General features: G+C 45.2%; 1 protein-coding gene across 3 annotated transcripts in view; it reads right to left on the bottom strand.

Annotated features, from left to right (window-relative positions):
• Lmbr1 (limb development membrane protein 1) overlaps positions 1-27528 on the bottom strand; it is a 141271-nt gene that overhangs the window by 86599 nt on the left and 27144 nt on the right. The window contains exon 4 of one of the 3 annotated variants that reach the window (XM_045160611.1): positions 18115-18254. The exons of the other annotated variants lie outside the window; for them this stretch is intronic. Within the exon in view, the coding sequence (XP_045016546.1) occupies positions 18115-18254 (140 nt within the window). The remainder of the gene's footprint in view (positions 1-18114; positions 18255-27528) is intronic. 3 annotated transcript variants of the gene reach the window in all.

Here is a 27528-nt window from a genome sequence, read left to right as displayed (position 1 = left end):
GGCTTCAGTTGACTACAGCTAATCTGCAGGGGACATTAGTTCTCCTGATGCTTTACTGTGATGAAAGTATGTGTTGCTAAAAGACTGTAAGAGAATTGTTCTTATGTTAACCACTAGGCCACATTTGTATTTCTGATGTTTTTAATGTACTTTTAAAATAAAAATTGAGGGCTGGAGAAATGGCTTAGCAGTTAAGGCACTTGCCTGCAAAGCCAAAGGACCCAGGTTCAATTTCCCAGTACCCATCTAAAGGCAGATGCACAAGATGGCACAAGTGTCTAGAATTTGTATGTAGTGGTTAGAGGCCCTGGAGTACCCATATTCATTCTCTCCCTCTCCCTCTCCCCCTCCCTCCTTCCCTCCCTCTCAAATAATAAGTAAAATAAAATGTGACTTAAAATAAAGGTTGGAAAATTAAAAAAGGAAAAACAGGTCACGTGTTTTTTCCACACCTCAATCTACAGGTCATGCTCAGGGCACTGGAGACATGCCCACACCCCCTATGCTCCAAGCTTAGATGTTATGGGCATTCAGGACCAACACCTAAGTTCTCAGTGAACCAAGGGAGCTCAGCAAACTCCTTCCACTGGGGCAGCGTGGCACATGTCAACACACACCCCTCACAATGGCCCTGCTATGAACAGCATGGAGCATATGCAAGGAGACGCGTGTGCCTCTTAAAGACATCCACTTCTTCTAGTAGATAGTGAATTAATAACATCAATTTACAGGGTGGTTTTATGTTGGGCTTTTGAAAATAGGGTCTCACAGGCTATTCCTCAAACTCACAGCGATCCTCCTACCTTTATCTCCCAAGTACTGGGATTAAATGCATGCACCAGCATGTCTAGCAATTTACAGTTTCTTTTCCAAAAGTCTAGGTAATTAATGAATTTGCAATGCACATTTTTCCTTGTGAGAAACAAGAAGTTTTAGAAAACATTTTAGAAAACAATTTCTTAGTATCATAACATTCTTTAGTGGAAAAAGTAATTTGAACTTTTCAAAGTAAAAATTGTTCTGCCTATGTTCTGTCCCCTCCCACACACACTCAAAGGGAAATAAAACAAGGTAAAGCGAGGCACAGCTTTAGTCCCAGCTACTAGGAAAGCTGAGGCACGAGGGCCACTGAAGATCATGAGTTCAAGGCCTAGACAGCGTACTGAAAAAGCTAAACTTTTCCTTTCTTCCTTATTCACGAGCTGTAAGTGATCAGAATAGCCAGGGAGGGGTGCAGGAGAACCAAATGCACCAAGGGCATGCACGCACTTGCCCACCCGGTCTGCACTTCAATGCGACAGCCTTGCTAGGTTCGGGTCCCTCGTGAACGAAAGGCGGCTTCCTGGCCTTCGTGGCAATGCCTGGACAGCACTGAGCAGTTCTTGACACACTGGGAGTACTGGGGGATTTTCTGCTTTTGTAACAGTCACTTGCCAGAGGCCACTGCTTTGCAAGACGGTCCACTCCCTTCCACAGGGCTGTCCTCCCAAGTCCCCAGGCTCACTTTCTGCCGTTCCTTTCATCTCTGTCTATGCCAGGTGTATCAGCTCCTGGGTTTCATTAGCAGCAATCTGCATGCGTCTGGCCCGTCTTCGATCCCTGACAGGCTGAGGGAAAGGTCCACAGACGCAGCTTGTCAGGAACTGTGTCTGAAGAGCAGACGGGCCTGGGTGAAAGCTGCGTCGTCAGGCCTGGCCCGAGTCGGCCTGCCTGGCAGCCCTGGCTTCTTAGCAACTCTCTGATCCACGAGGTCGGACGCGAACACGAACGAACGGCGCAATAATTACATTCTGAGAAGTACGACTGTGGATGCTACTTTGTCTACACATGGTGGAAAAAGAGAAACGTGTTTTCAATCCCTCTTGCTAGAAAAGTTAAAGGTCAGCACATAGAGGAGCAAACTCGGTTTGCAAGAGATTGTCAGAAGCCACTAGCTGTCACATAGTCCTTTCAGAAAACCGTTTAGGAAAACTGCCCTGGCCTTCGCTAACTGCAAGCAGCAGCCTCGTGCTGGCGTGTGTGGGCAGCCCCCACCCTCTACGGACAGCTTCACATGCAAAAGCATGCCCTGCCCACAGCTAGGAAACGACTGTGTCCTACGTTCTAATCTTCTCAGAAACTGTTAGGCAAAATTAAGCCCATTTCCTAAAACTTTCCGTTTTCTCTACAGATCTATGTTTGATTGGTTGGTTTCTCAAGGTAGGGTCTTGCCCTAGCCCAGGTTGACCTAGAATTCAATGTAGTCTCAGGCTAGCCTCGAACTCACAGCAATCCTCCTGCCTCTGCCTCCCGAGTAAAGGCATGCGCCACCATGCCCGGGTCCAGATCTCTGTAATCATATAATTGAAGATCTCTACTTAAGTTCTGAGAGACGCGTCTCACGTTTCCTGTCATCGCCTGACCCTCCACTGTCAGCTTCCGTGGTAAAGAACCAAAGACAGGAAGTGGACCAGTGAACAATACTGCGTTCTATGTCGCTCACTGATGACACGGGAACTCTATGGAAAAGCTCACAGGGCAAGCTAAGGGACGTCTTGAAATTAAATCTTGATTCTCAGTATGAAACGAGGAAAATCACAATATATGCAAAAATAAAATGAGTCAATCTTAGTCCCACTGAGCTGTAGCCAACATGAACGGCACCGAGAGCCACGAGCGTCACGGTGCCGGCGCCTCCCCAGGGACTCAGCCCGAAGCTTGGTCTCTGGGGCAGCCACACTGAAGCAGTGCGACCTGGAAGGGGTGGTGTCCTGCAGGAGGCGACGGGATGCAGCGGGAACACTGGCCCTGCCAGTGACCGGTGCTTTTCCCGGGGCGTGCGCCCTCTCTCTCGCAGGAAGTTGTTACAAGGAGGCCACCCCATGCGCCTGGTCCCTTCAGCACGAGGCTGATTCTTCCCGCCCCTCTGCTGTGCTGTGACCCAGGGGCCGAGGCTGCAGTTAGGACACTTGCAAGGAAAGCCATGCTTTGGAGCCCCAGAACTACACACGAGGCACTTCTTTCCTTTCTTTCTGAAGTGCTAGCCTCAGGGGTTTGTCACAACAATAGGAAGTGGGCAAACACAAAAAGTGCCCAACTTGGCAAGTGTTGATACCATCCCCATGAATGGGCTAGTGAACCTGTCACTCCTGGTTTGTACATGCTCCACAGAATGTCTGCCTCTGCCAGCCTCTTGCCCCACCCAGCAGACACTGATTCTATACTTCAGAAAATCCGTTTCTAGAGTTTTCTTTTTTAATTTATTTATGGGGGGGGGCAGAGAGAGAGAATTGATGCACCAGGGCCACTAGCCACTGCAAGCAAACTCCAGATGCATGTGCCACCTCATGTATCTGGCTTACATGGGTCCTAAGAAATTAAAGCTGGGTCCTACAGCTTCACAGGCAAGTGCTGTAACTACTAAGCCATCTCTCCAGCCCATTCTAGAGTTTTCTACAAATGGATCATGTAGTCTATAGTGTTAGTTTTGTCTGGGTTCTGTCATTATGACTTTGGGGTCAGTAGCATGGGTCAGAGAGAATCCTTACAGAATTGCTCCACACCTGTAAATGTCAACGGAGCAGTTCTGTGGCTATTGCAAATAGCGCTGTTGAAACCACACCTGCCCGGGTCTCTGAGTGGACACAGTCTTTCATTTCTCCCAGGGAAAGGTGTGGCATGGACAGCCGGTCACAGGAAAGGTGCGTCATCTACCACATGCTTCCCAAAGGCTGCGCTGCACATTCCTGCTGGCACTCAGTACACGTCCTGAATGCAGGCTCCTGTTCAGATGGCAGACCTACAGGTGTCTTCTTCCAGCCCATGGGCTATTTTTCTTATAAAACAAAGGGCAATATTTATTAAGTTTTTGCATGTGCACACGTGTATGGTATTCATGCATGCAGATACATGACTGTATGTGTGTGGCCCACATGGGTGCACATGCAAATGATGATTAGAAGTCGACATGAGGGGTCTTCCTCAGTTGCTCTCCACCTTACTTTTTCAGCCAACATCTCTGGCTGAGCCTATCGCTGCCTCCTTAAGTACTGGGATCCCAGGCCCAGGCCCAGGCCCAGGCCCAGCACTTTGCGTTGCTGCTGAGGATGCAAGCTCAGGTCTGCGTACTTAGATGTCAGTGAGCTCTCTCTCCAGCCCCAAAATTTATTAAATTTGACAGTCAAATTTATCCACATTTCCTTTAATGGATTGAGATCCTGATCTTACCCAAGAATCAATGGCTTAGCCTAATGTTAGGAAGCCTTTTGCCCATGTTTATATCTACAAGTTTTATAAATTTTTCTGTGAGCTACTTTTGTATATGATGCCAGGTATGGATTAAGGCTCAATTTTGATTATGATCTAATTGTTCCATCTCTCTTTGTTAAAAATATCTTTTTGCCCACTAAGTTATATTTTTATTTATGTTTTATTTGCCCAAAATATGGGCTGGAGAGATGGCTTAGTGGCTAATGTGTTTGCCTGCAAAGTCTAATGACCTGGGTTCACTTCTCCAGGACCCATGTAAAGCCAGATGCACAAAGTGGCACATGCATCTAAACTTTGTATGCAGTAGCTGAAGGCTCTGGCACATCCATTCTCTTTCTGTTTGTCTCTCTTCTATCATTCTCTGCTTGCAAATAAATAATCAAACTAACTAAGTTTAAAAAAAAAGTCAGGGCTGGAGAAATGGCTTAGCGGTTAATTAAGGCCCATGCCTGCGAAACCTAAGGACCCAGGTTTGATTTTTCAGGTGCACATGGTGGTACATACATCTGGAGTTCATTTGCAGTGGCTAGAGGCCCTGGTGTGCCCATTCTCACCTTCTCCCTCTATCTCCCTCTGTCTGTCTCTAATAAATAAATAAGTAAAAATAAAAATTAAATTAAAAAAAAAATCAGCCTGGCATGGTAGTGCATGCCTTTAATCCCAGCACTCAGGAGGCAGAGGTAGGAGGATCCCAGAGTTTGAGGCCACCCTGAGACAATATAATAAATTCCAGATTGTCCAGGGCTAGAGCAAGACCCTACCTGGAAAAAAAAATCAAAAAATCAATTGCCAATGTATGCACATGTGTTCTTGGACTCTGTGTCCTGCAGAGCTGGCCCATCGGCCTGTCTTCATGTTGCTTCCGCCCAGGACCGGTCACTACATGCACATGTGCTCTTGGACTCCGTGTCCTGCAGAGCTGGCCCATCAGCCTGTCTTCATGTTGCTTCTGCCTAGAACTGATTGTTACAGACTGAAAATACTTTTTCTATTAGGAAGAAAGTTCTCCAAACTTATTCTCTCTCAAAGCTGCTAAGGCCACTGTAAGTTTACTGTCTTCCAATCTGAAGTTGAGGTCACCTTGACCCTTTCCACCAAAAAGGCCTCTTTGGGATTTTCCCTAGCACTGTGTTGCCTCCATGGACCATCAGGGAGAAATGGTATCCCAACACTATCATGGACAAGAGGAAATGCCCAGACTCACAACCAGGAACCCCAGTCCTCACTGCAAAAACAACTGGAAGCAGAGCTCTGAAAGATGTGGTCCTCAAGAGAGGACAGGTGTGCTGTAATAGTTTAAACACAATGATAAAATAAACCACACCTGCTACATTCAATCCTCTCTGTGGAAAACAAGAGCATCACTTCAAATACAGTTTCCATCTTCTCTAGACAAAAAAAATTGATGTGGATTAGAAAGACAGCTTTTCCTTTTTTTTTTTTTTTTTTGGTTTCTTGAGGTAGGGTTTCACTCTAGCCCAGGCTGACCTGGAATTCACTCTGTAGTCTCAGGGTGGCCTTGAACTCATGGTGATCCTCCTGCCTCTGCCTCCTGAGTGCTGGGATTAAAGGTGTGTGCCACCACGCCCGGCACTTTTCCTTTTTTTTTTTTTTTTTTTCCTTGAGGTACAGTCTTTCTCTAGCACAGGCTATCCTGGAATTCACTACGTAGTCTCAGGGTGGCCTTGAACTCACAGCGATCCTCCTACCTCTACCTGCCAAGTTCTGGGATTAAAGGCATACACCACTATGCCCAGCAGCTTTTCCTATTGCTTTTTAATTTTTTTTATTTATTTATAAGTGACAGAGAGAGAAAGAGGCAGAGAGAGAGAGAAAGAATGGGCACACCAGGGCCTCCAGCTACTGCAAATGAACTCCAGATGCGTGCGCCCCCTTATGCATCTGACTAATGTGGGTTCTGGGGAACTGAGCCTCAAACCGGGGTTCTTGGGCTTCACAGGCAAGTGCTTAACCACTAAGCCATCTCTCCAGCCCAGCTTTTCCTATTTCTAATGACCTAAAGGAGATCTGTGCTTCAATAAAATACTTAGAATTGTAAGCACCTGAAACTAAGATCTGTTCAAAACAAACACAATGAAATAACATAGAAACATAGAAATCTAGGATAGGAAAAACATCCTTGCTTTAACTCCATCATTAGCCAAACCTACTTCTTAATTTATTTATTTATTTACTTATTTGAGAGCGACAGACACAGAGAGAAAGACAGATAGAGGGAGAGAGAGAGAATGGGCGCGCCAGGGCTTCCAGCCTCTGCAAACGAACTCCAGACGCGTGCACCCCCTCGTGCATCTGGCTAACATGGGACCTGGGGAACCGAGCCTTGAACTGGGGTCCTTAGGCTTCACAGGCAAGCGCTTAACCGCTAAGCCATCTCTCCAGCCCCAAACCTACTTCTTAAAAAAGACTCAATAAAATCCCTCTCTTAAAAATGACAGACCTGGAATTAGACAGTGGTTTCTCTCTGCAATACTGTATGGTATATCATACTTAATATTTTGGGTGACAAAGGTGTAATAATTATAAATTATTATTCTTATCTGTCAAAAATATCACATTAGGCTGGAAAGATGGCTTAGCAATTAAGGCGTTTGCCTGCACAGCCAAAGGACCTTGGTTTGTCTCCCCAGGACCCACATAAGCCAGATGCACAAGGGTGTACATGCATCTGGAGTTTGTTTGCAGTGGCTAGAGGCTCTGATGCACCCATTCTCTTTCTCTCTCTCTCTCTCTCTCTCTCTCTTTCTCTCTCTGCCTCTTTCCCTCTCTTGCTCTGTCAAATAAATAAATAAATTTTTAAATACCACATTAGTTTAATAAGATTTTACTACATGAGAATTAGATCGTTATCCAACTAATTCTATCCATTGATGTAAAATAAAATGTGCTATAAGGGGATGGAGAGATGGGTTCACAGTTAAGGTGCTCGCCTATAAAGCCAAAGGACCCAGGTTCAATTCCCCAGTACCCATGTAAAGCCAGATGCACAAGGTGGTGCATGCATGAGGTGTTTGTTTCAATGACTAGAGGCCCTGGTATGCCCATTCTCTCTCCTCCTCCTCCTTCTTCTTCCTTCTCTCTCTCTCTTTTTCTCTCTCCCTCCCTCCTTTCTTCCATCCCTTCCTCTCAAATAAATACAATGAAATATTTTGTGGCAGATTATAATAAAACAGAACAAAACAACACTACACTTAGTTTCTCAATTGCTTACCTGAGTGCATACACAGACACCAACCACAAACACCTTCTTGAAACACCTTCACTACAGAAGAGTTTTTAAACTTGCAATGGCACACTGAATCTGCTCTGTGTAGCTAAGGCACTATACTGTCTCACCCAAAAGTAAGTTCACCCTATTTGTGACTTAGAAGCACTCACCCGTCCTAAGGCAGGTATCTAAGTGAGGAGTACGGTCACCTGAAGCCAGAGTTTGGGCCAGCCAGCCAGCTACACAGGACCTCGAGAAGGGGCTACAACTCTGTCACTGGTTTCCCTTTGTGTAGAATGAGTTAGAGCTCACATGGCTCTTACAAAGGACAGAAGTGAAACAATACCCAAAGCACTAACAAATGTCAGTGCCTCTCCTATGGCGTCCTGACATGACATATATGGTCCAAGAAATTGATAATTCTAACACACCAGCTCTTAGGCCAAGCAAAGAAAAGAAAATGACATGAATTATAGCTAAATTAGCTCACCTTTTTCCTTACGGAATTTTCTCATTAATTTCACCCAAAATAACCTTACACAACAAAAAGTTAAACATATATGACATTAAAATATATGTGTGTGGGGCTGGAGAGATGGCTTAGCAGTTAAGGCACTTGCCTGCAAAGCCATAGGACCCTGGTTCAATTCCCGAGTACCTACATAAAGCCAAATACACAAGGTGGCACATACATCGGAGTTTGCAGTGGCTGGAGGCCCAGGTGCACCCATTCGCTCTCTCTCAAATAAATAAATTATTTAAAAAATTAAAATGTGTGTGTGTGTATGGGTCAGAGAGATTGCTAAGTAGTTAAAGTCATTTCCTTGCAAAGTCTGCTGACCCAGGGTCAATTCTCCAGCACCCACATAAGCTGCTCCGGGCCAGACACATTGGTAGGGACACAAGACCATCCCAAAGAAAGCGGACTACAGACAATCCGAGCTTCGCATGTGTGTTGTGGTATGCATGCTTCCACATATACATACAAACACACATTTATACATACAAACAAACAAAAAAGTAAAGAAAACTTTAATATATTTATATAAATGACAGTGACAAAACTAAGCATAAAAGACAAATTCTGAACACATATGCAACTTCTTAACAACACAAACACAGAATTGTGGATGACTTTTTCTCTTCTACATATTCTGTTTTCTGTAAGAGGCAGAGAAGCATTCTAACAATCACGAGCCGTGCAACTGCACACGTTTGTGAAACACCCGAGTCTCCATAGCCCCGTGTCACAACTTTCCCCAGAAGACACAAAACAAGGCAGAGAGGACTGGGCTCTGGCGTCCCTCCCTGCACCATTCAGTAGAGGTACATGGAATGACTGCCACAGAGCACAGACTTCAAAGTTCTCACCTGGCTAAACCACTAAGAAAACTCTGAATGCTAAGGATCTATGATGCTCTTATAATCATAAAAAATTATCATTTATGGCACAAAAGGGGACTTTGTTCTTATTACTGATCTATAAGCATACATACTTCCAGAATTTATATACTTTTCATATAGTGAAAACTAGAAATTCAAACTGTTCTCTGAAGTCAAAAGTTAAATTATTTTTTGCCTTGGGCAAAAACTCACAAATCAGTAAAAAGTATTTACTCTGACCAACACACTCATTTAAAACTAAGGTCGCAGCCAGATGTGCTGGTGCAAGCCTTTCATCCCAGCACTGCGAGAGCCAAGGTAGCATTTGTGTAAGTTTGAGGCCAGCCTGGGGCTACTGAGGTCCAGGTCAACCTGGGCTGAAATGAGACCTTGCCTGGAAAAAAAAAAAAAACTAAATAAATAAATGTAATATAGCTATCAAAAACTAAATTTAGAAATCTTAGTCAATGGTTCATTTAATAAAAGGTCCGACCTGGTGGATATTGTCTCAAATGCCAGCACCTGGGGTTGGGGATTTAGCTCAGTGGATGAGCGCTTGCCTAGCAAGCGCAAGGCCCTGGGTTCGGTCCTCAGCACCGAAAAAAAAAAAAAAAGACAAAATCAAATGCCAGCACCTGAGAGGCTGGAGGATCACCGCAAGTACAAGGCCAGTCTACCCTGGGAACTCCAGCCAGCCAGGCCTACATAATGAGACCTTGTCTCAAAGAAAAAAAAGTTCATGAAGACCAGCAGTATCTGCTCAAACACTGCAAGACATAACTCGAGATTATCAGAGTTCTACTGTACTAATTCTGTTTGCAGTATAATCAGAGATGCCTTTGCCATATATTGATCTAATAGCCTTCTCAATCTAAATAATTAAAATTTTAAAATTTAAGACCCTGGGAAAATAGCTCAACAGTCAAAGGTGCTTGCTTGCAAAACCTACTTGGCCTAGATTGGCCAAGGTTCAATTCCCCAATATCCATGTAAAGCCAGATGTATAAAGTGGTTCATGCATCTGGAGTTAGTTTGCAGCAGCAAGATGCCCTGGCATGCCAGTTCATATTCTCTCTCTCTCTCTCTTTTTTTTTTTCTCTCTCTCTGCTTGCAAATAAATAAAAATATATTTTTTAAAAAATTAAGTTCAGGGCTGGAGAGATGGCTTAGCGGTTAAGCACTTGCCTGTGAAGCCTAAGGACCCTGGTTCAAGGCTCAATTCCCCAGGACCCACGTTAGCCAGATGCACAAGGGGGCGCACACGTCTGGAGCTCGTTTGCAGTGGCTGGAGGCCCTGGTGCGCCCATTCTCTCTATATATATATCTGCCTCTTTCTCTGTCACTTTCAAATAAATAAAAATAAACAAAAAAATTTTAAAAAAAAAAATAAATAAATAAAAATAAAAAATTAAGTTCATTAACCAGAATAAATAAATGTATAATATCAAACTGAGATAATCAAATTAAAAATGTACAACATATAACAATGTTACTATAACAACATGAACTAACACAGAGATGTAACAGTGTATCTAAAGCCCGGTGTGGTGGTACAAACCATCAATCCCAGTACTTGGGAGATGGAGACAGAAGGATCAGGAATTCAAAGCCAGCCTGTGCTACATGAGACCTTTCTCAAAAAACAAAGTAGAGGGCTGGAGATATGGCTTAGCGGTTAAGCGCTTGTCTGTGAAGCCTAAGAACCCTGGTTCGAGGCTCGGCTCCCCAGGTCCTACGTTAGCCAGATGCACAAGGGGGCACACGCGTCTGGAGTTCGTTTGCAGTGGCTGGAAGCCCTGGCGCGCCCGTTCTCTCTCTTTCTCTCTCTCACTCTTTCTCTCTCTGTCACTCTCAAATAAATAAACAACAAAAAAAATTTAAAAAAAAAAAACAAAGTAGATATTATATTCTTACTAACTTTACTAAGCTTAACAAATGTCTAGCCTTTCATTGACATGCATCATAAGTACATAAAAATATTCTTTAACAATTTATTATAATTTTGATATAACTAAAATTGATATTCACCAGGCATGGAAACACATGCCTTTAATCCCAGCACTCAGGAGGCTGAGGTAGGAGGATCTCCATTCATGAGTTTGAGGCCAGCCTTAGATACAGTGAGACTCAACTTCCAAAATAAATAAAATTACAATTAAAATGAGTATGCATATTTCATTATATATCACTTAATACCAATTTATTAAATTCTCAAGGAGCTAAGGATATTACTCCATGCATAACGTGCTTACTATTCAAGGGTGAAGACCTCAGTTCAGATCCCCAGCACCCATGTAAATATTAGGCAAGCATGGTGGCACATACCTATAATTCCAACAGCCAGGGAGTGGAGACAGGACCCCTAGGGCAAGCTAGACTAGCTGAACCAGTGAGCTCTGGGCTCAAAAGAGAGACCCTGCCTCAGTGAGGAAAGAAAAAAGCAATCACGGAAGACCTGGCACCAAGTTCAGACCTCTACAGGCCACACACATTCACATGCACAAAAAAAGAAACAGCCAAATATCTCTACTTCAGAGTCTAAAATTATATGCTTCAGTATAGAACTCTAAAACTTCAGAATTGTAATTTGAATCAGTGTCATAGCAACATATTTGAAAAGTAACCAGTTCTCATTTCAAAGTCTGCTCAGTCACCCCAGAATACTCACTTTAAAGCAAAACCCAAGACCAAACTGGCAGGTCGCCAAAGGACTCATTGACTTCTAGCTCCACCTGCTGGAGTCACAAAATGGTACAAAGCATATTCATCTCTATAAAGTCCAGAATTTGTTATTTATCCTCGGGTACACAGAAGACTTCATGAATTTAAGTTTAAAAGTAACCGAAGGTGGGCTGAAAAGACTGCTTAGTGGTTAAGGTGCTTACTAAAAAGCCAAAGGACCCAGGTTCAATTTCGCAGGACTCACATAAGCCAGATGCACAAAATGGCACATGCATCTGGAGTTCATTTGCAGTGGCTAGAAGCCCTGGCACATCCATATTCATTCTCTCTCTCTCTCTCTCTCTCTCTCTCTGTGTGTGTGTGTGTGTGTGTGTGTGTGTGTGTGTGTGTGTGTGTGTGTGTATCTGCCTCTTTCTCTCTTTCAAGTAAATCAATAAAAATAAAATATTGTCAAAAAATTTTTAAGTTTCAAAAAAAATTGAAGACTATCAAATAAATAAGCCAGGGGGCTGTAGAGATGGCTTAGCAGTTAAGATACTTGCCTGCAAAGCCTAAGGACCCATGTACAACTCCCCAGATCCCATGTAAGCCAGACACACAAGGTGAGGCATACATAAGGAGGTTGCACATGTGCACAAGGTGGTGCACATGTCTGGAGTTCAATTGCAGTGGCTGGAGGCCTAGCACACCAATTCATATTCCCCCCACCCCTCCCCCATCATAAAAAAATGAGTCAACCATGATGGCACACACCTTTAATCCCAACACTCAGGAGGCAGAGGTACAAGGATCACCATGAGTTTAAGGCCACCCTGAGACTACATAGTGAATTCCAGGTTAGCTATCGCGAGACCCTACCTCAAAAAACTAAAAAATAAAAATGCTCCCAAGAAAACGTAAGCATAAGAAAAACAAAGTTATTTCAAAAAAAAGCCAAATATGGCACACACCTTTAACCCCAGCACTCGGGAGGCAATGCAAGATCCGACCTTGAAAAAAAATTATTTCAAATAGTGTTAAGGGAATGGAGTCTCTGCTTACTTACTTAACAAACTGACCAATAATTTCACAATAACTTATGACACTACCTTATTACAAGTTTTATCTATATAACAAAAGTGTACTTTCCATAGCAAAATTAGAAAATGCATATAAGAGTCATCACACAACCCTACCAGTCCAAAAAAAAAATTGCCAAACTCTGTTTTGCCTCCATGACATTTTTCTGTGCACTAGGTAAATGCAGGCATTTTTATTTTCAACAGGGGCATCAGCAGTACTTGGAAGAGGATCACAAGTTTGAGAGCAGCCTGAGCTGTATGGCACAGCCCTGTGTCAAAGAGAACAACCTGGAGCTGGTAGGGGTGGAAGCCCTGCCCAACGCGAGCAAGGCCCTGGGTTTGACACTCAGCGTGCAAAATACAAGGGCGGGGCATAGCTGCTTGTAAATAGGCTTTCTCCCAGCACTTTCACATGCACACAAACAGCTGCTGACACCAGCATCTATAGTGGACAAAAACACTCCACTGTTAGCCTACTCTCCCAGTTCAAATGCCTAACTTGTTTGTAGTTTTAATATTATGAACAATACATCAATGACTATGCATTTACAAATGCATATAATGATAAAGGACTGGACTATTGATACCAATTACTAGTAACATGTGAGTAACATTTAATAATGGTAGGAGAAAACTTAATTTTTTTTTCAAGGTAGGATCTCACTCTGACCTGAAACTCACTCTGTAGTCCCAGGCTGGCCTCAAATCACAGTGATTCTCCTACCTCTGCCTCCACAGTGCTGGGATTAAAGGCATGTGCTACTATGCCCAGCAAAATCTATTTTTAATAACATTCATAAGTAAATATTTCTTCTTTTTAAATTTGATTGTTTATAAGCTAAAAACATATTTAGACCTCTCTGGAACTTGAAAAATATTTTCTTTTGCTTGTGATGGGGAGTGCATGTGCACATGTATGTGCCCTTATGCACCCCTTTTGCTCACCTACTGGCAGAGGAGAGTGTCACATGTCCCACGCCATCATTCTTCTGCCTATTCTTATGTGACTCAGAATCTTACTGATTCAGATTTTGCCATTTTTTCTCAAACTCCAGCAATTTTGGAGTCTCTTCTTCCCCACAGGACTGGGGTTATGGTATGTATGATGAGCCCAGTTGCGTATGTAGTCCTGGATTGTAACTGAGAGGTCTCTCAGGCTACCTCACGATTGCACAGAAAGTGCTCGTAACTGCTGAGTCATCTTTCCAGCCCATTATCCACTTCTTAGCATCAACTAGACGCCCAAGTCCAATGACCTACACCACAAATTTAACAGAACAAGGTACCACAGATACATTTTTAAGTCAAATTCAAGTTGGATAAGCTGCTTTAAAAGGATACACTCACTCCAAATAAGATCAAGATTAAAAAGCCGGGCATGGTGGCACACATCTTTAATCCCAGCACTCAGGAGGCAGAGGTAGGAGGATCGCCATGAGTTTGAGGCCACCCTGAGACTACAGAGTCAGCCTGGGCTAGAGTAAAATCCTACCTCGAAAAACCAAAACACACACACACACTAGGGCCAGAGAGATGGTTTAGTGCTAAGGCACTTGCCTGCAAATCCAAAGGACCTAGGTTCAAATCTCCAGGACCCACATAAGCCAGATGTACAAGGTGGCGCATGTGTCTGGGGTCCCTTTGCAGCAGCTTATGGCCCTGGCACACCCATTCCCTCCCTCCCTCTCTCCTCCCTTCTCCCCCCCCCAAATAAATAAAATATTTTTTTACTTTTTTTAAATAAAATATTTTTAAACATAAGAAAAAGAGAAAGCATTACCAGAAATATTCAATTTAAAAAGTAGCAAATACTTGTCCCTGACTACTGTTCTTCAAGATACTGTCTCATAGACAGTCTCGCTAATTATAAAATGTCTCCAGCAGCACAGGGGAAAGAGGACTGGAGAGATGGCTCAGTGGTTAAAGGGACTTGCACGTAAAGCCTGACAGCCTGGGTTTCATTCCCCAATGTCCACATAAAGCCAGATGGACAAAGTGGTGCATGCATCTGCGGGTTTATTTGCAGGGGCAGGAGGCCCTGATGTGCACTCCCTCCCTCCCTCTCTCTCTCCTTGCATATAAATAAAATTTAAAAAGTAAAAAGATCTGGGTGTGGTAGCGCACACCTTTAATACCAGCACTTGGGAGGCAGAGGTAGAAGGATCACCATGAGTTTGAGCTCACCCTAAGACTACACAGTGAATTCCAGGTCTGAGCTAAAGTGAGACCCTACCTCGGAAAAAAAAAAAAAAAAAAGATAAGGGCAAAAGGGCTCTAGACAGAACAGTACCTACTGCCCAACTTCCTGCTCTCTTCAGTGCTCTCAATTAACTATGCTTCCTATTCTGGAGGAGGGAGAGAAGAGGAGAATGATGTGGGTCTATATAAAAATACCTGATAGTAAGATATCCTGGTTTTGTCAGCTGCCTTTGGTGTTCAAAAGGGAAGTATCAACCTTGCATATAACTCACAATAAATAACTTCTGACTGACACCAATATTACGAATACCACGAATAACCTAACTAGTTAACCAGTGACAAAAATTAACACTAACAAAATGGGAAAGGTATGGAGTATGGTGTCACCTGCCTTTAATTCCAGTACCTGGGAGGCTGAGGTAGGATGATCACTATGAGTTCTAAGCATGCCTGGGGCTACAGGTCAACCTGGGCTGGAGCCCTTCCACAAAAAAAAATAATGCTAATACTTATAATTAATAAATAACTAAGATTGAAATAGGAAAGGAGCGAGCAGGAAGAAAAAGGTACCGATTCTAACAGATCATAGTGCATTGGTGCCAGCATGCTCTGGAAGGCAAGAGTGTGGAGTGCACACTAAGTCAGCTCAAGGGCTACCAGGCTTCAAGTGGCTGTAAAGACACGGGTATTTGCACAGGCACATTCCTGAAGGCAAGCCTGCAAGACGGGTTTTACTCACCATTCTAAGTGACCTGCTCAAAAGTCGCCAGAGCATGGCTGAACTCCGGGTGCCGTGCAGTGCGGAGCTACCTCTCTTCTAAGTATGTTTTTGTCTATGTTGGCACGCCTTACTTTTTTTTGTAAGGCAAGTCCAATGGACTGCCTTTTTTATGCAAGAGAAACAGAGAGAAGTGGCACACCAGGCCTCCAGCCACTACGATCCAACTCCAGCCACACGCGCGCTCGCATGCCTGGCAGCCGTGGGCTTGTGTCACTGTGCACCCGGCTTACACGGGACCCGGAGTGTCAAACCTGAGTCCACAGGCCTCACGGGCAAGCACTTTAACCATGAAGCCATCTACTCAGCCTGCCTTACTTTTAAAAATCTTAGTAAGTTGGGAGCTGGAGAGGTGGCTCAGCAGTTAAGGCATTTTCCTGCAAAGCCAAAGGATCCCGGTTCAATTCCCTAGGACCCACGTTAGCCAGACGCACAAGAGGGCACATGCATCTCGAGTTCATTTGCAGTGGCTGGAGGCCCTGGCATGCCTTCTCTCTCTCCTGCCTCTTTTTCTCTCTCAAGTAAATAATTAATAATAATAATCAAAAATTGTTTTGGTTTTTCGAGGTAGGGTCTCACTCTAGCTCAGGCTGACCTGGAATTCACTATGTAGTCTCAGGGTAGCCTTGAACTCTTGGCAATCCTCCTACCTCTGCCTCCCAAGTACTGGGATTAAAGGCGTACACCACCACACCTGGCAATAAAATATATTTTTAAGAATAACAGTAAATTTTCAGCTGGAGAAATGGCTTAGCAGTTAAGGCATTGGCCTGCGAAGCCTAAGGACCCCAGTTTGATTCCCCAGGACCCACACAAGCCAGATGCACATGCGTCTGGAGTTTGTTTGCAGTGGTTAAGAGTCCCTGGCATGCCCATTCTCTGTATCTGCCTCTTTCTCTCTCTCTCTCAAATAAACAAAGTATATTTTAAAATAATAATAATAATAGTAAATGTTAAAAATAAATAAATAAAATCATAATAAATTTAACTCAACAGTACTTTCATTCTACCTTGATCTTGGGTCTTAAAATGACTAAGAAAACTACCAGGAGGCTGAGGCTGCAGCTCAGCTGATAAAGCACGTGCCTAGCATGCACAAAGCCCTGGGTTTGATTGCCAGGCCCACATAAACCAGTTGTAATGACACACAACTGTAATCCCAGAGCCTGGAAGGTGCAGGCAGGAAAATCAGAAGTTCAAGGTCATCCTCAATGACACAGTGAGTTCAAGAACAGCCTAGAACTCATGAGACCCTCTCTATCAAAAAATAAAAATAGACAGTAGCCTCTAAATTTTAAGTTCTTCTAATGGACACTGTGGTCTTCTGACATAACCAGATAGACTAAAATTCTCTTCCCAAATATTTAAATCAAAATACCTTATCAAAATCATAGTAAAGCCAGGTGTGGTGGCACATGCCTTTAATCCCAGCACTTGAAAGACAGAGGTAGTTGGATTGCTGTGAGTCTGAGGCCAGCCTGGGCTAGAATAAGACCCTACCTCAAAAAATGAAAAAAAAACAAAAAGAGCGAGCCGGGCGTGGTGGCTCATTCATTTAATCCCAGCACTCTGGAGGCAGAGGTGGGAGGATTGCCGTGAGTTCGAGGCCACCCTGACACTCCATAGTGAATTCCAGGTCAGCCTGAGCTACAGTGAGACCCTACCTTGAAAAACAAAAAAAAAAAAGAAAGAAAGGACAAGGCTGGAGAGATGGCTTAGCAGTTAAGGCCCATGCTTGTGAAGCCTAAGGACCCTGGTTCAATTCTCCAGGTCCCACATAAGCCAGATGTACATGGTGGTGCATGCATCTGGAGTTCGTTTGCAGTTGCTAGAGGCCCCGGAACACCCATTCTCTCTCTCTTTCTCCCCCTCTCTGTCTCAAATAAATAAATAAAAATAAAATTCTTTTAAAAAATGGAAAAAAAATCACAGTAAGTGGTTGGGCTGGTGGCTCATGCTTGTGATCCCAGCACTTTAGAATTAACTATGGGCTCAAGGAAAGCCTGGACTAACAGTGAGTTCTAGGCCAATCTGGGCTAATGTATAAGACTCCATCTCAAAAAAAAAAGGGGGGGGGCTGGAGAGATGGCTTAGTGGTTAAGCACTTGCCTGTGAAGCCTAAGGAATCTGGTTCGAGGCTCGATTCCCCAGGACCCAAGTTAGCCAGATGCACAAGGGGGTGAACACATCTGGAGTTCGTTTGCAGTGGCTGGAAGCCCTAGAGTGTGCCCATTCTCTCTCTCTCTCTCTCCCTCCTTCTCTCTGTCACTTTCAAAGAAATAAATAAAAATAAACAAAAATATTTTTTTAAAAAAATAGTAAGTATAGAGAGTTCTTGATTAAGTAAAACAAAAGAGCATTCTGAACTAAGACTAAGAATGGTAGGTAAAACCCAGATTTCTGAGCTTGTTGAGAGGTACAAGGATTAACTGGAAGAAGTTACAAATTATGAATTACTAAGAAAATTCTAAAAATACAGTGTAGTAAGATCTTAAAAGTATTAGTAACAATTGTATTAAGCAATATATACTAACCATGAATCAGGGAGCCATTCAGCCACTGAATATAGTAGTTTTGAGGGAAAGCAAGCAGGATTTCATTGCTGATGATTGAGAAGGGTAAAAGCAAAACAGCCCCAGCTGAAACTGCTAGAGTGAAGGTGCTCAGAAACAACCTGGAAGAGAGGAGAGGCATCGTCACTGGTGGGGAAGCGGTGAGCGCACATTGCCTAAGGGTCCAGGAGACCCCGGTGAGCTTAGCTGGGGGACACCCGGACATGTGAACTAGATGAGCGTGCTGTGCGGCGAACACTTTGCAGGGCTTCCTCCCCTTCGGCGAGCGCACGACTGCATTTCATTACCAACAGTGACAACACGCACTACCAGCAATGGGGGCTCTGCCTCAGGTGAAAGATCCACTTGCGAGCGCAGAATGAAAAGCAAGCTAACTTGAAATGGTTATCCCATAAGGAGAAATGCTAGATGCCCTGACTTCAGCAGTGCACACTGTATGCACAAGCTGAAATATCACACTAAACCCCAATAACATACACAATTACATGCATTAATAACCAAGAAGTAAAACTGATTGAAAACATGAAAATAAGCCAGGTGTGGTGGCTCACTTCTATAATATCAGTACTTGGGAGGCTAAATCAAGGAGGATTACCAAGAGTTCAAGGCCAGCCTAGGTTACAGAGACTTTGTCTCCAAACACCAAAAAGGAACAAATTTTTTAAAAAATCATTAATAGCCAGGTGTGGTGGAGCACATCTTTAATCCCAGCACTTGGGAGGCAAAGGTAGGAGGATCGCCATGAGTTTGAGGCCACCCCGAGACTACATAGTGAATTCCAGGTCAGTCTGGGCTAGAGTGAGACCCTACCTCAAAAAACACAACAAAAAAAAATCATTAACTATTAGTCTATCATCTGAACTTCAATGATATTCTATGTTAATACATATTTAGTTACATTTTATTCACAAGACGTTTTAATGTAAATAAATAAAACGGGTATTTCCGAAAGCCTTTGCCTAATATTTTTTTCAAATAAGTGAAAAAGGGATCTAGGGAGATGGCTCAGTGTTTAAAGTGCTTGCCACACAGGCCTGAGTTCTACCCCCAGACCCCACACAGAAAGCCGTAAGTGGAGGCAGACCTCCGTAATCCCAGCATGCTGGCAGTGAGATGGGAGATGGGAACAGAACTTCCTCGAAGCTCCCAAAGCAGCTAGCCTGGCAGACAGTGGTGTCGACAACAGCAAGAAGAGGACAGGAAGACCCTGCCTCAGATGAGGTGAAAGACAGCACACACACAGCCGTCCTCTGACCTGCACACACACACACACACACACACACACACACACACACACACACACACACACACAGAGCCATCCTCTGACCTACACACACACACACACACACACACACACACACACCGCTGTCCTCTGACCTCCACACACACACACACCGCTGTCCTCTGACCTCCACACACACACACACACACACACACACACACACACACACACACACACAGCCGTCCTCTGACCTACACACACACACACACACACACCACTGTCCTCTGACCTCCACACACACACACACACACACACACACACACAGCCGTCCTCTGACCTACACACACACACACACACATACACACACACACACAGCTGTCCTCTGACCTACACACACACACACACACATACACACACACACACAGCTGTCCTCTGACCTACACACACACACACACAATACACATAAAGTTGTCCTCCAACCTCCACACACACGTGTGCACACACACACTCACACAGCAAGCTGAAGGAAAATATGGACAATGATACAAAACACGCTCTCTGTCCTCCTAGAAATGCTTATGTGTCATAGACGGAGACTTATCTACAAAATCCAGCATTATGTGTAACAATCCATAGAAGACTATGATTATAGGGACTTTCACTTCTCAGTTATACATTTCTGAAAAGTTTTTTTCTTAAATATTTTATTTTTATTCCTCAATTTTTATTAACATTTTTCATGATTATAAAAAAAATCCCATGGTAATACCTTCCCTCCCCCTTCTAAAAAGTTTTAACATTTTTGTAACAAACATCTATCTTTTTTAAAAGATTGTTAGAAAAGTAAATGCCAAAGGAAAGGGAAATTTCATTAACATTAAAAATAGAACTTAAATATCCATACCGTTGAAGTTAATTTTGAAAGAATGCAAAAAATATATAGTTACACCTGGGCTGGCAAGATGGCTTAGCATTTAAGGCACATGGCTCCAAGGCCTAAGGACCCAGGTTCAATTCTCCAGGTCCCATGTAAGCCAGATGCATATGGTGGCACATGCGTCTGAAGTTCGTTTACAGTGGCTAGAAGCCCTGGCATGCCCATTCTCACTCTCTTTCTCCTTCTCTCTCTGACTGTAATAAATAAATAAAATCAAAATTATATATATATATTTTTTAATTTATTTATTTGAGAGAGACAGACACAGAGAGAAAGACAGGTAGAGAGAGACAGAATGGGCACGCCAGGGCTTCCAGCCTCTGCAAACGAACTCCAGACGCATGCACCCCCTTGTACATCTGGCTAACGTGGGACCTGGGGAACCGAGCCTCGAACCGGGGTCCTTAGGCTTCACAGGCAAGCGCTTAACCGCTAAGCCATCTCTCCAGCCCTATATATATTTTTTTTAATTTTTTTATTTTTATTTATTTATTTGAGAGTGACAGACACAGAGAGAAAGACAGATAGAGGGAGAGGGAGAGATAGAGAATGGGCGCGCCAGGGCTTCCAGCCTCTGCAAACGAACTCCAGACGCGTGCGCCCCCTTGTGCATCTGGCTAACGTGGGACCTGGGGAACCGAGCCTCGAACCGGGGTCCTTAGGCTTCACAGGCAAGCGCTTAACCGCTAAGCCATCTCTCCAGCCCTATATATATATTTTTTTTAACACCTGCCACCAAAACAGATGTAATCCAGTAACCTGGCGGCCACTGCCATCTTGTGGCAGCCAGCTGAAGTGCATGCCTACTTAGTCACGACTCTGGAGACTCCCAGGTTCAGTTCATCAAGTGCTGATTTCTTACTATAGAGTGCACTGCACATATAAAACCTAACTCCAGTCAGACACAGCAGAAGCCAAGCTGAATCCCCAAGCCCACTGCCCCAGGCCCACACAGCCTCCCCACACTCACTGTGCCAGGTCCAGAGTCTGACTACCCTCTAGGCTCCTCTCATCAGAACACATTTCAGCTGGCTCTGAACTCCCACAACCTGTTTCCTAAAGATCAAGTGACAGTTGGGGATCCAGGTCTCCCTGCACAAGCTGCTGTCTCCCTAGGATGCCCTCCACACACTCCACCAAGACAAGTTCATGCCCAAAAGGCAAAACAGACCTCAAAAATCACTTGTCCTAAGAAGTAGCCCTCATTTTTACCTTCTTGCTTCTCTTTCCTCTTGGCCTCCAATATACTTGGGCAACACACGGGGTCAACATAACTTCCAGGTCAAATACTGGAACCAGTAATCTGACGAAAGGAGTTTATTTATAGGACAAACAGACAACGCAGTGGAAGTTACAAGTGACCTAGAAAATCCTGAGTAAATGGTCACCAGACCTGAAATGTCATTCAACAGGCAGCTGATGGAGTCTATCACACCTGTCTCTGTGATTGGCCTCCAGCTACAGAAGAAGAGAGGAACATCCTTGAGCCGCTCACACAAGGTTCATGTGGCAGGGCCAAGATCCTCAAACTGAGGCCTGAGCTGAAAAGGGTAGAGTCACCCACAAAAATGCCCTTTCAGAACTGAAGGACATTGCCCTCTATAAGGGAGTAATATAAAAATATTACATCTCCAGAATTCTGTCTCTTTTACAATGATGACAAAAACCAGACTATTTTCTGGAGAATCTAACATTTGTGACTATCTCCTTAGTTCGAGCAGCAAGGCAGAACCTCTCATCTCCAAGGCACTTGAGACTTCACTCCAATGCTTGACTGTAACCGGGGCAAAGAATGCCATCACCTGCATAAAATAGCCCACAAGGGCTGGAGAGATGGCTTAGCGGTTAAGTGCTTGCCCGTGAAGCCTAAAGACCCCAGTTCGAGGCTCGATTCCCCAGGACCCTCGTTAGCCAGATGCACAAGGGGCGCACGCATCTGGAGTTCATTTGCAGTGGCCAGAAGTCCTGGCACGCCCATTCTCTATCTGCCTCTTTCTCTCCCTCTCTCTCTGTCACTCTCAAATAAATAAATTAAAATGAACAAAACATATTTTTAAAAAATAGCCCCACAAAGTGATGACAATATGGTAAGACCACCTTCATTTTCATACTTTCAGGCAGCACACAGGAGCCAGGAACTGGGGTTTGGACTTGCACTCCCCTGGTCTTGATATAATATGAAAGAGACGTGCTGTATTTTCTGCCAATGGATTATAGAGATAAAGAAACTCAGTTCTGGAAGGGTGCTATTCTGTCATCCAGGATCTTCCTGGAGCAGCTATCCTTGAACCAAAAGAATTAACAACCCTGGAGACCAAAGCTTTTTGTCTGCGTTTGGTCAAAGGTCCCTAAATCCTCCATCCCCTTAGCTTTCCCCTAGAAACTGCATCATTTTTATATTTTAGCCAGTTGTGTAAGAATGTGAGATACAACTCTGCCTGTGAGACGCAGGACCCTCAAGTCAGGGAATAAAACCCCAGACCCCCTGATGGTGTTCCTTGCTTGCCTGAACTCTGCAAAAGCCGTGACCCCTGCTGCAGAAGGCAACCGTGGCCTTGCCCATACACTTTGGTTTTTCGAGGCAGGGTCTCACTCTAGTCCAGGCTGACCTGGGATTCACTGGGGAGTCTCAGGGTGGCCTCAAACTCACGGCGATCCTCCTCCCTCTGCCTCCCGAGTGCTGGGATCAAAGGCTGCGGCACCGCGCCCAGCCCCTACACTTTGGACCGTGTGACTGTGGCCCTGTGCAGACCTGACCCATTTCTAACACGGATCATCACCAGGCAACTCTCAAGCCTCCGACCATGTTCCTCCTGCCCCTCCTTCCCCGGAAATCGCTGTCCCCTCCTTCAGAGTGTAAGCCCTCTGCACACTGAGAGCTTGGTAGAGCTGACCGTGGACACAGCTTATCCCCGGCCCCGGGCCCTGCCGGTCTAGTTACCGCACACTTCACCTGCCCCGTCGGGGCCTCAGCTTCTCGAGCGGGACTTGCACGTCACACCTGCTTCTCCCACTGCCTCTGTCCTAGCCCTCTGCTGAGCTCTGTTCCTCGCCACAGTGACGGAGGGCTTTCATCCTGGCCCCATCGGACAGACAGTCGTACCAGCAGGACTCCCAATAAACAGCTTACGAAAAGGGAGTCAACAGATACAGCTCGTGCATGGGAGAATATCTGGCTAGAAGCAGAGGAACACGGTGGCTTTGAAGTTAGATTTGTATGGGAAATAGTTATTGTCATCTGCGATTGACGTCACTGAGGGGATGGCCCTGATTTGACTATGTCTAAGTGTATGTTTGTCATTAAAACTACCGCATGCTTTATTGTTCTTGAAAACAGTGTACCTGGGACATGGTGTGGTGGTGTTTTTGTTTTGAGGTTCTTTCTATGTTCATCTTTTGTGATTAATATAAAACAAAATCATTAATAAACCCAGAGCACTGGAATTGTTTGGAAAAAGAAAAAGAAAAAAGCAAAGGGAGTCAAGGGCAGGAGTAGGGCCGGGGCTGAAGTGGAGAGGAAGTTGATGGCCCAGAAAACGCACGGCGAGCCGCGGGGATGAGGGGCTCAGCCAGTCAGGTGTCGTCTGGCACGGCCACCAGACAGGGCTTCACAGTGAGCGCCCCGTTTCCTCTGCGTGGCTCGGCACCGCTGCCTGCTCGCCTGCTGCCCTGATCTCTCGGCCGCAAGTCACGGTGTCTGCAGCGCACTCGACTCTAAGAGACTCTCCCTCGTTCGTAGGAGTTTGTGGGAAGGAAAGTGAGAAACTACACGGCTTCCCTGTCCTCGTCCTTCCCTGCTGCCTCAGGATGCGCTCGGGGCTGTCAGCAGGTGAGCTTCCAGCGCAGCTTTCATTCGTTGTTGCTAGGTGAGGTCCCATGCTAGCCCAGGCTGATCTGGAACTCACTCTGTGGTTCCAGGCTGGCCTCAAACTCACAGTGATCTCCCACCTCTGCCTCCCAAGTGTCGTTTCCTTTTATACTCAAATTGTCCCCAGTTTGGTGTGAGTCCCTTGAAAGACTCTGTTTCTGTCAGGATGGCCCCGTCATTCCTCACTCACTCTATACAGGACAGCTTGGCCTGGGCCTCTCCCTCTCCCAACCCTGCACCCGGCCTTTAAGGAGCTCTGGTTCTGTGTAGAAGGAAATTCTATCTAAACTAGATCCAGGGCTTCAAACAGTCACTACTGCTGGGTGCTGCGCTTTGAGGCACTCAGGAGACAAACGGGCAGGGAGAGCAGTATGCACTCTGCATACATTCACACAGACAGACCCTTGTTTGCCTCTACATGCAGTTCTAGAATTCTCTGTGTCGACAAATATTCACAATGACGCCCCCAATTCTTTTTCTTTCGTTTTTTCATTTAGTAGAAACTATGTATGGATACATCATGTGTCGGCACCATCATTTCCTTCCCTCCTGCCCCCACTCCACTGAGGGCCCTTCTTAGTGGGATTGCTGGTATTCACATGGAGCTGTGGGTAATGAGTTGTGAAAGCAGCTGTCAGTCATTATGGGGGGACACCCTCAATTCTATTCCAACTCAGTATTCAGTTTTTATTTCTCCATCTCCTCTCAGTACCTGGTTCCTGTTATCTTTACTGAACCATGTCCCGTACCATGACAAGTACTCAATTTCCCATCACACTGACCCCAACACTATACAGACACGTACCTTCTTGTTCAGGTAACTCCCCTCTCTGAACTGTCTGAACACAGACAGCCTCATCCCTCCACTAAGCTCCAACACCTCATGAGGCTTCCTTGCTTCTGACACCCTCGTGAAGCCTGGCCACGCTGAAGGCCAGCCTTGGGGGTGCCTTCCTTGCTGTCTTGAGCTCAGATACTCCATATACCAGGCCTCCAGGAAAGATACCCTTACCTGTTCAGGCTCATGGCCAGCTTAAAAGTGACTGCACCAAGTAGGCACAACATTTTTATACAACTCAGCCAGAATTAATTCAATACCTAGCTGAGACTGACTCTCCAAGAAAGTACATTTTGGTTGTGAAAATCACAGGGTTAGGGCTGGAGAGATGGCTTAGCGGTTAAGCGCTTGCCTGTGAAGCCTAAGAATCCCACCCAGTTCGAGGCTCAATTCCCCAGGACCCACGTTAGCCAGAAGGGGTGCACGCGTCTGGAGTTCGTTTGTAGTGGCTGGAGGCCCTGGCGTGCCCATTCTCTCTCTCTCTCTCTCTCTCTCTCTCTCTCTCTCTCTCTCTCTCTTCCTCTTTCTCTGTCTGTCACTTTCAAATAAATAAATAAACAAAAAAATTTTTTTAATGTTTAAAAAAAAAACAGGGTTATTTGGAGCCATGAATAGGTAAAAACAGGGTAGGGGTATTAAGGAGCAGAAAGGAAAACAAAGACGGCATCTAAATGGTTCAAATGGGCCAAAGCTGGACTGGAGGGATGGCTTAGTGGTTACAGCATTTGCCTGCAAAGCCAAAGGACCAAGGTTTGATTCCCCAGGATCCACATTAGCCAGATACACAAGGGGGCACACACAGCTGGGGTTCATTTGCAGTGGCTAGAGTCCCTGGCGTGCCCATTCTCTCCCCCCACCCCACCCCGCCAATTAAATAAATATATTTTTTAAATGGGCCAGGAAGAGATTGAGTAAAGGAAAGGTGGAGGGAGGGCTAATCAAAATCTAAGAGGATATAAATAAATCATATGGAATCCTCCAGTTTGGGACAATGGAACACTCAGGAGCCATAGATCGTTGCTAGAAAATTTTCAGTGGCAGGGATGGGATGCCTTCCAGTGAGTTGTTGGTCAGGAAGGTCCCTGATGCCCCCAAAACATTAGAGGCCATTGTCAAGGCCCTTGGTTTCCCACCAGGAATAGATGGTAAGACCCTATTGCTGAAGACTACACATACTTGGGCTGCAAGGCCACTGAGAAATCCTGCTGAACTGAGCTGATAACCTCCTCCATGTAGACCAGCTGACAGAAAGCTGGAAGAAGCCATTCTGCATGCAGTTCAATGGGAGGAATAGTGCAGGGTGCAGGGTTGGGAGAGGGAGAGGCCCAGGCCAAGCTGTGTCCTGTATAGAGTGATTGAGGAATGACAGGGCCATCCTGACAGAAACATAGTGGTGGAAAGAATGTAAGAGCCAAAGGAAGGGAAGGACTCCTTACAACGTGCTCCCTCCAGACACAAAATGGCCTGGATATCCATGACCTCACAGCGCCTGACACTACCTACACAAGACCATCATAAGAGGAGGAAAAGATCATGACATCAAAATAAAAGAGAGACTGATTGAGATGGGGAGGGGATATGATAAAAATGGAATTTCAAAGGGGAAAGTGGGGGGAGGGAGGGTATTACCATGGGATATTTTTTATAATCATGGAAGATGTTAATAAAAATTGGGGGGAAAAAGTGGGCCAAAGCCACCATGATGCACACATGTAGTCTCAGCACTGAGGCTGTGGCAAGAGGAGTAAGGGTTCAAGGCCAGGCTGGGCCACACAGCAAAACTCTATCTTAGAACAAGCAAAAAGGGCCAAGAGTGTAGGTCAGCTCAGGCTCACTCCCTCGAATGGCCCTACTCTAGCCCTCTGCTAACGCAACCCTGCAAAGCCACCTGTATTCAGAAACAAGAAGCCTGCACAGACAACAGCAACCCTGCAGCTGTATGGAGCAGCTGCAACATCAGAAGTGGTGCCCACCCTGAGCACCACACAAGGAGCAGGACTCAACCATGCTCTTGCTAGACGCCCCGTCCGCTGAAATGACTGAGTCAGACTCCACACATAATCTCTCATGCGCTGATGCTTGGTCCCCAGCTGATGGCAATTTGGAAGGTGGAGCCTTGCTGGAAGAGGTGTGTTACTGGGGGTGGGCTTAGGGGTGTTCCAGCCAGCTCCCCTTTGCCAGTAGAGTTCAGCTCACTCTCTGCTGCTGCTTTCCATCCACTGGGCAGAGGTGATGTCCAGCCTCTGCTCATGCCATGCTTTCCCCTGCCATCATGGAGTTTCCCCTCGGGGCTACAATGCAAAATAAATACTTTCTTCTTCCTGTGAGCTGCTTTTGATTGATTGCTTTGTCCCAGCACTGAGAGGGAAACTACAACACCTGGGAAAAGACCAAGGGGTCTGTTCACAGACGACCGGCCCACATGTGCGTTAGGGAGACTCACCACGCACTGTGAGACAGGACTTCATGAGGAGGGACAGCTTTCCCCTCACACCTCTGGGGTGCCCTTC

This window comes from Jaculus jaculus, chromosome 10 (assembly GCF_020740685.1).
Source record: "Jaculus jaculus isolate mJacJac1 chromosome 10, mJacJac1.mat.Y.cur, whole genome shotgun sequence".
In the NCBI taxonomy this organism is placed as follows: Eukaryota; Metazoa; Chordata; class Mammalia; order Rodentia; family Dipodidae; genus Jaculus; species Jaculus jaculus.
This window is presented reverse-complemented; position numbering and strand designations above follow the sequence as displayed.